Here is a 9,058-nt window from a genome sequence, read left to right as displayed (position 1 = left end):
GTAGTGTTCTACTGACAGTGACCTTTGAAACTGTGGTCCCAGCTCTCTTCATGTCATTGACCAGCTCCTCCCTATCGTTCTGGGCTGATTCCTCACCTTTCTTATCATCAGTGATACCCCACGAGGTGAGATCTTGCATGGCGCCCCAGTCCGAGGGAGACTGACAGTCGTCTTTAGCCTCTTCCATTTTCTAACAATTGCTCCAACAGTTGATCTGTTTTCACCAAGCTGCTTGGCAATTGCCCCGTAGCCCTTTCCAGCCTTGTGGAGGTCCACAATTTTGTCTCTGGTGTCTTTTGACAGCTCTTTGGTCTTGCCCATGGTAGTAGTTGGCGTCTGACTGACTGTGGGGTGGACAGGTGTCTTTAAAGAGCTGAGACAGGTGCTACTAATTTAGATTAATGAGTGGAGTAGAGGTGGACTTTTTCAAGGCACAGTAACAGGTCTTTGAGAGCCAGAATTCTTGCTGTTTCTCAGGTGTTCAAATACTTATGTTCAGCAGTGCAAGACAAATAAATTCTTTTTAAAATCATACAATGTGATTTCCTGAAAAAAATTTTTTATTCTGTCTCTCAGAGTGGGAATGCACCTACAATGTGAATTTCAGACCCCTCCATGATTTCTAAGTGGGAGAACGTGCAAAATCGTAGGGTGTTCAAATACTTCTGTTCCTCACTGTATGTGTCAAGTTCTTTGCCCTGTGGGAAGTTTGTACATAAATGAATAAAATGAAAGTTCATATTTGACATCTCTCACATCTCTCCCACTATGCAAAAATAAATTAGCACAAAGAAATATAGAGGGGAGTCGCTGAATTCACAAAACTTTATTATAATAAATATGTGCATTGATATAGATAAACAAGTAGGAGCCGTGGAGGCATGATTTGGATGCTACTTGAGGAAAAGCACAAATCTTCACGTTGCAATCCAATGTAGCCTTTTTACACCATGTTTCCTAGATTCCAAAATAAGTTAACATAAATTAATCTGCATTATCTCTGGGAAAGTTACCTGCAAAGGGAATCTGGATACTGTGTTCATTATTACTTTGTTTTCAGTAACATGCATATATTTATAATAGAGTTTAGAAAGATGATTTGAAAAAAAAAAACCTAAAGCTTGCTTTTCTATTGTAGAAACCCAAGTCCTATAATTCTGTTGTTGTGTGATTGAGTGTGCATGTGTGTGTTGGTGTATTACCGGTGTCCATGTGATCCACAGAGCTCAACATGTGATCCGAGGAGCGGGGTAAACTGCTGACACTCAGACCACTGTCAGTGCTCTCGTTGCGAGAGTGAGCGCTGCACAAGAACACACGTAAACATTCCTTTATATCTGATCATCATCTGTGAAAAAAACTGGACTGACCAGAAGAAATTCTGCATAGTCACTGAACTGATAGCACATTTATGCAAATATGATATAGAATAAAATTCTTCCTGGATCATTGCTGTCTTCACTGTAATTACACTGTGATAAGGAAATATTTTTCAAGAAACGTGTTGACTGATAGGTTGATAGAGTATCTGTGCCATTATCTGCACAAACTGAATTCTTATCCCTACTGTACAGTGCTAAAAATAAAAACTTAGAGGAAGTCATCTAAAAACCTCAGCACATCTAATCAAAACAGATGTGAAAAAAATATGCCACTATTTTGGTAACAATTTTAGAGGGGCCATGTCAGACATGTTCTCACCTACTGGAAATACACCGTTTGGTTTAAGCACAGGGGGCGCATGCCTTGGTAAAGCACGCAGGACGTGGGACATGATGCGATCATTTAACCAGGTTGTAATCTGGTCATAAATAACTACGTCTCTTGCCGTACTTTAAATTTGTCCAACAATTCTGGCACCGGCTCTTAAAGACAGAAGTTCCCGAACCACATTGTGTCTCCAGTTAGATATTTTTCTTGTCGTCTTCATTGTAAACGACCGTTTTACATCACCACTGGATGTCTGTATTCTTACTCTTTCAGGTTGGTCACATGATAGAACCTCATCAACACATCCACTGGCTCCACATGAATACTCCGAACTATATGCTGCCATTTTCTCACATGGGCTCCAGCTCACTCTGACTTTATGCAGGCTTTGTCCTAGGGAGCTGGCAGAGTAAAGTCTGCTTAAGGTCCAGGTCGACTGACTCGGACATTCGCCTTCTCACGTACAGTTCACCCAGATAATATATAGATAATTTCAGGGTTCCAGTGCATGTCTGAAAAGGGCCTTAGATTACTTTTACTAATAATAGTCAAGAAAATTATCTTTTCTTTAATGAATCTATCACAACTGGGTGAAAGTAACACTACAGTAAAGGGAGGTCTACATTATATAAACGACAATATTAAATATGAACTCACCCATTAAGTGTAGGTTCATGGTTCGAGGCTCTGATCCTCACATCCAAAGTTGGGAGAAGTGTCTGTGCATTCCTGTCATGGTCCATCCCACCTAGCATCTGGTTCCTTCCTCCTGCGTCCTACAGTGCACACACACACACGCACACACCTGCTTGTAGTGTATAATATAATGGAAAACTCTAAATGTGTTTATGTGAAACAACAATTTATTTACAGTTAAATCTGAACTAAATACACAGCACAAAACAACAGATAGCACAGAAAATGATTTCACAGTAGAAGAGACTGTGCAGTTTTTGGGTGGCCCATCCAAATGCTATTTTTTTTTACATCTGACCTGTGCTGTGATTTGATGAGGCAGGCCTTGTTTGCATCTGAGCCTTTCCTTTTCCTGCCTTTGCTGCATTACCAAGCCAAGGATGCTGGGGTTCATCTTCTGGGCTGGAACATAAAATTCAGAGGAAAAGAACTTTTTGACAATTAAGTACATATTTCCAAGCGCTATAGGCGTAACATGTCAGCTATGAGGAAAACTTGTCAAAACTTTGCGATCTTTCTTATTTTCATTGCCAAACAGCAACTTGTGATGGTGGACATTGGAACAAAATGTTTCTCTTTGACAAACAAGAATTGTCAACTCAGGAGACACAAATTTGATAGTGTGCTACCTAGACGCGGGTCGACCCATGTGGTGGTCTTATTTATGTGATCGATGTAGTACACCTCTCCATCTGCAGTCACAGCCTGCTCCCAGCCTTCAGGCAGTGGACCTGAACAGCAGCGAAAGTACACAGTGAGAAGGCGAATGGTGGATGGAGCGTATGGAGTGCTGAGAGTAAAAAGCAGAACCTTACCCACGTCCTTTAGTGTCTGTGTAACTTTGAGTTTGTAGAGTGAAGGTTAGTGGGAAATAGATGCAGCACAGTATGTTCTGCAGAGTCAAAATGTGCATCTGCCTGAATGCAGTGAGTGGGAGACTGTCAAGCACTGTAGTAAAAAGTGTAACTGAGAATGTTTTACTCTGAAACGGTCTGTTCAGCCAAATCACAATACATAAATTCAACAGCAATACCTCTTTCCAGGAACACTGGCCAGTCCACAGAACATACATGGAAGGATTTCACTGAGAACTATTTGTCCCAGGCAAAACTGTTCACCCTGGGGTTTGTAGATTATCCAGAGAAAAGGAGACGTTTTTCGGGAAAAACACCTGACTCATTTCTTTTAAACCTGCATGAACTGATACTCTGGCAACTTGAGCCACATTTTCAGAGGAACTTTCCCTGGGCAGCAGGAACCTTTATTTCCTCTACCAGCGTTTCCACTGGAGACTCCCGAGTCTAAATTTAGTCCCAGGGTGAAAAAGGCACCTAGCCTTTCTGTTGGTCCAAGAACAATCAGTGGGGTGGGGGTGGGGGGAAGACATCGCTGATTGGTCAAATACAGGGCTGTAAGTGCGAGCATTTCACTCTCTTATGCAAGGAAAAATCAGAATGTGGCAATGCAAAAACTGATTTGGGCGCACTGATGCAACGGACTCACGGCTCCTTGGCTTTTCAGTAGAGCATTTTATCAGCAGGCTTGCGCAAGGATACCAGTAAGTGAGATTTGTGAACTGAGAAGTACAGTTTTGGTGTGTTTGGAGCTGCTTTTCCTGGTGTTTGATGTGAGGGCGGAGCTCAGCACCTCCACACACGGAGCACAGCAGGCAGAGGCTATGGAGCGGGAACTTTCTGGTAGAAATGCGGTTTTGGTGGATCAGAGAACACTGCCACACTGTGTAAAGTTCTTATGACAAATGTCTTGTCTATTTACACACTCACGAGATATGGATTAACATTATCATTATTTAGAGCTGAGCTTGCATTATTATTTATCAATTTTATATTATTTGGCATTCATTGTGGATGGCAAAGTAAGAATTTCATTGTGCAGGGAAACACATTTCCTTACTGTACATATGACAACAAACACTTTGAACCTTTGAAGCTAGCAAATGTAAGTCCAGTATTCACTTTGTTTTAGCTCTGTTTTTGTCTTCACTGTCTCCTGATGGAAACACTTGGCTCTTTGTTCACTAGTTAGTTTCTAACTTTGCCCATCTCTTGTTTGGTGCTGGGCATGAAAACAGCTGCCTGCTTGATAAGACGCTGATAAGAGTAAACAGTAAAGGTGTAAATCAAAACTATGAGCTGAAATATGAACAGAGACAGATGTGTCCACTTTGGACAAGCCTCAAATTAACTTCTCTTTGTTGCATAGACCGAGGGCTGTGGGTTTTGTCCCCCATTTCCTACAATGCATGTAAGGAATCAATTAATTTGGGTGAACTGACCCCCAAATGACAAAAAAAAAATTATTTGTGGTATTTTTTTTTCTTTCTAGTGTATAAATTTGAAGTGGAATATATTCAAGACAATAATGGGCCACAAAGTTATAAATTTGCATCTAATTAAGAAAAACACTTGTGTGACAATTAAGACTTCTCTCATTTTAAAGAGATGCTCTTGTTAGTATATCAAACCTGAATGGCCCATTTCTTTTTTTTTTTTTTACACACACATTTCCAGTACAAAATTCATCAGAGCCACATAAATAAAGTTTAGTAAAGCCTGGGTTTTAATCCAAGAATGCGATCATTCCCACCAAAGTCACCAAAGGCCACGGATGTAGCAGCCAAAAGGGACTCCCACAGAAAGAACAGCCAGCACAGGCCTGGCCAGCAGGAGATGGAGTTGAACTTTGAAAAGCAAAAAAAGAAACTCAACGGTGAGACAGGAAACAAAACCAGTGATACCTGTCTCTGGATTGATGTTTTGTGGCTGCGTAGCGGGGGCTGGATTGCTGAGGGAGTGGGCATGGACTGGAGCACCAGAGATAGGAAGCTGAGCTGGGGCCGACTGAAGCTGTGAAAGCCGAGGGTCGTGCCAGGTAGTTGTCTTATCCAGGTGGCTGCAAACACACAACAAGTCTAAACACATCTGTGCATATCTGTTAAACCACTGTAGCCTGACGGACAAGAAACGTGAGGCACATTTAACCTTGAACCTGCTTTACCTGTACTACCAGATGTGAACGTACACCCACACTCACACAGACAATCATCACAACTTGTGCTGATGTAAACTATAGCAGCCTTTGACAGGAGAGTGAGCTGTCAAGCCATGTGCTCTCATGAATGAAACTGACTGAAACCACACTGATTGCACAACTAGAACTTTTTCTGTTTGCATGCAAATGCTTAGTTTAAATCGTGTTTGCCTCTGCTCTGCTGCATGTCTCTCTTCATGCCTTTCCTTTATGTTTATTTATATTTTTCTCTTGCAAAATATTTGCTGACAGCTATTATTCTCTATAACAAGACAGAACTCCAGCAAAATCTAAAGAAACCTCCTGCATTACATGCAGCTTTTTTCATCAATCTACAAAGATTTTGGTCATTTATGAAGCTATATAGCAAGTAAAGATGATATACAAACCTCTTTGAATTTGGACAATCATTCAGATAAGACAAGTAATCTGACTTCATTTTGAGAAAATGTGAGTGGTATTTTTTCTGAAACCACAATGAAACACGATGAGTGCCCTTGTAGAAATGTATCAGTCAGAATAAGGTGGAGCTGACCTTTTGGGCCTTTGCAAACAGAAACCCTTCAAGTAACCTGCAGAGCAACAGATGCAACATAAACAGATGTAAAACCTCTTACTTGAGGAAGTACCGTTGGCCAGTAGGCGTTTTGGCCATTTCCCAACCGTGGGGGAGCGGCACATCGTCAGGTATGTTCGGTGTCACTGCTACATCTGCAGCTTGGGTAGAGAGGGAGTTGACTGGGAGGGAGGCAGGGGAGGAATGGGCGCGGACGTGATGAGGAGTGAGGGAGCTGCACACGCCTCCATCTGAACTGGCCTGACCAGAAACAAGCAGAGTTAACAACTGCCGTGACGAGCCACAAATGGCAATTAGAAACATAAACGAGCAGAAAGAAAAGTTTTGGATGGAAACCAGAGAAAGACTTAGTGGAAAAACAAACACTTGGAGGACGAACAGTGAAACTGGTCATTCACACGTCTGGTTGACTTACTTTGAAAAATATACACATATTATTTCTGCCAAAGAGTTTTCACTGCTGGTAGTTTAAGCTTAAATTCTGTGACTACTTTCCAGTTTCTGGAAGATCAGCACAAACTGTCTTTGGCTTAAACATCAAATCTATCTTTTAACTGTGTATAGCCATATCTAGTTTTATCCTAAATCACAATTAGAGTCTCCAAAGACTGGGCTCCACTGGGGTTGAATGCATTAGCTGAGACTGACAGACAGTCATCATCAGCTAAAACTTTCCAGTTGACATTATGTCAACAGAAGAAATAAGTCAATGTAAGAGTTGTTTCTCTAAGTTAGATTAAACCAACATGAACAGCTGCCAACGCTTAATCCATTTTTCTTTTTACTACTCTGAATTCTCAGTCTCACCCCTACAGGTCTCTCATGGCTGTGCTCACTTTAAAGGGATTCATTTGCCATCTTTTAAAGCAAATATTTCATGGAGTTTTCAGTCAGAATTGGTAAAAATCCACCTCTGACCACTATTCCTCTTTGTAATGTTTTCTTTTTTTTAGATTTTTCCACAGCTTTCCACCATCAGTAATTTGTCAGTTCAATACTGTATCATCATTGCAAAAGCAGCTACACAACACGACTGATAACTGCAAATTTTACAGATGAGTGTTCAAGGCAGAACTGGACTTATTTGGCAGCTGCTGCAGTTATTTACTGTGGAAAGAAGTACGGTCTTAGAAATACTGTACAGAACAATGGTAAATGGTCTTATACTTGTATAGCGCCTTTCTATGCTTTTACAGCACACTCAAAGCGCTTTCACACATTATTCAGCCATTCACCCATTTGCACTCCCAAGCACTCACGCATTCACACACTGGTGACATCACCGGGAGCAACTGGGGGTTCAGTGAAGGTAGATTCTCACTGTAGAGCAACAAATGCTCCAAACTGTAGCCACAGAAATCACAGCCAAATGACATCTTTAGTCTCATAAAAAAAGTATTTAAATAGCTTAACAAATGAATCAATTAGCAAACTAAGCTGCTAGTTGATAAATAGAAAATGAACTGGCAGCTACTCTGATAATCAAATAATTGTTTTAGTCCATTTTAAGCAGAAGTTCCAAAACTTTTTCGGTTTGACTTCTCAGGATAGAGAGTCTGATGCTATTCACTGTCACACATGATGGTAAATTATTCATTTTATATTAATTAATATCTTTGGACTGTGGAGTGTAGGTGGAATAAAACAAATCAAAAACATTTAAAGGTGTCACATTTGGCTGTAATGTGCACACCTTTTGTTTCTGATATTTTTAGACCAGACAAATAATCAGCAGATTTATCAAAAATAAAAGTAGTTTCACTACTAGTACCATAAACCCTGTTGATCATTTGACTATTTGTATAAGGGAGTGAGTGTTTATAACATTTGGTCCCTCTCATGTAGTGTACAAATTGTTAAGGACAGAAGTCCTTCCATATATTTGCAGTGCACTGCAGCTTCACCAAACTAGAGACTTTGGATTTCTATCATCAGTCAGAGTAGCTGTGTTGCAGGCTGCACCATGTGGTGGAGTCACTAGCTGTAGTTACTTGTCTGGAGTGGCCTCGGGGGTCCGGCTGCCTGAAGAAGGAGTCCGGCAGCTTCCTCATCCTCATGGGTAGAGAGGCCGGCTGCTTGCCCGCCTTTCCCGGGTTCATCACCGCATTGAAGAGGGCCTCCAGCTCCGTCTGCGAGTCCCCGCGGACGTGCACGACTTGCTGCCCGGCAGGAGGCGCGCCACGATGCGCGTCCATGTCGCCAAAGTTTATTGTCGAAACAAATCTGTCGAGCAGTGCAACCACAGAAACAAACAAACAAATAAATAAACAAAGACTGAACGTCAGGCCCGTTAAGACTAGATGCGTGTGAGTGCTGGAGTTATGATCGGATCTGTTTACACTTTTTGACCCAGTCACCCCCCCACCCCCACCCCCCATCCCGACTTAAACTTTTGTGGTGTTGTCTGTCTGTTTCAAGTTGTAACACCTCGAAAACTAATCGACTGCGGAAAGAAAATCATTCACCGGGCAAAGAAGTCGAAGGAGAGCGTTTTAAAGCGGGGATCGCTGGCAAAAGTCAGTATAAGCAGTGTACAGCACGTTACATGCCTCCCACATACCTTCAAGCAGCCAGACCGTGTCACCCCCTCTCCCTCTCTCTCTCTGTATATTCCTGCAAGAAATAAATAGGAGGAAGAAATCACAGCCGGGAAAATAGTGTTTCCGATGCCAACTCTGAACTAACAGCCTCCGCAAGTGGAAAAAACACACTGATGTACTATGAGACTGGGAGAAAAGTGATTTCAGCGAGACCTCCAAACTTTTTTTTTTCACATCCACTGAGTCCAGATTCATGTGATAGTGCGGAGGGGCGGGGTTGGACGGTTTAAAGCTGCCGCAGTTACAGGGGAACCATTTCACTCTCAGGACAGATAGACTATTAACACAAGACTTCGAAAAAATATGCATTCATGTTTCATTTATAGCTCCAAATGCAAGGGAAATGAGCGATGTTATTGTCAACTAATGGTGTCTGAGTGCGCTTTAATTCCCTGCTGTGCGGTTTCCAGTTTGTGCGGGTTTC

General features: G+C 41.8%; 1 protein-coding gene across 3 annotated transcripts in view; it reads right to left on the bottom strand.

Moving 5' to 3' along the window:
- The window catches only part of LOC109959275 (transcriptional coactivator YAP1-like), a 14,228-nt gene extending 5,390 nt beyond the window's left edge, over positions 1–8,838 (bottom strand). The window contains exons 1-8 of one of the 3 annotated variants that reach the window (XM_020598506.1): positions 8,595–8,838; positions 8,026–8,257; positions 6,075–6,274; positions 5,165–5,319; positions 3,036–3,137; positions 2,705–2,808; positions 2,368–2,486; positions 1,203–1,303 (exon numbers count right to left, since the gene is read on the bottom strand). In XM_020598506.1, the coding sequence (XP_020454162.1) occupies positions 1,203–1,303; positions 2,368–2,486; positions 2,705–2,808; positions 3,036–3,137; positions 5,165–5,319; positions 6,075–6,274; positions 8,026–8,229 (985 nt within the window). In that variant the 5' untranslated portion in view covers positions 8,230–8,257; positions 8,595–8,838. Of the gene's footprint in view, positions 1–1,202; positions 1,304–2,367; positions 2,487–2,704; positions 2,809–3,035; positions 3,138–5,164; positions 5,320–6,074; positions 6,275–8,025; positions 8,258–8,499; positions 8,570–8,594 lie in introns of those variants that run through there. The other 2 variants (XM_020598507.1, XM_020598508.1) reach the window with 2 other exon arrangements.
- Positions 8,839–9,058: the final 220 nt, after the last annotated feature.

The sequence above is a fragment of the Monopterus albus genome, unplaced genomic scaffold (genome assembly GCF_001952655.1).
Source record: "Monopterus albus unplaced genomic scaffold, M_albus_1.0 scaffold38.1, whole genome shotgun sequence".
In the NCBI taxonomy this organism is placed as follows: Eukaryota; Metazoa; Chordata; class Actinopteri; order Synbranchiformes; family Synbranchidae; genus Monopterus; species Monopterus albus.
This window is presented reverse-complemented; position numbering and strand designations above follow the sequence as displayed.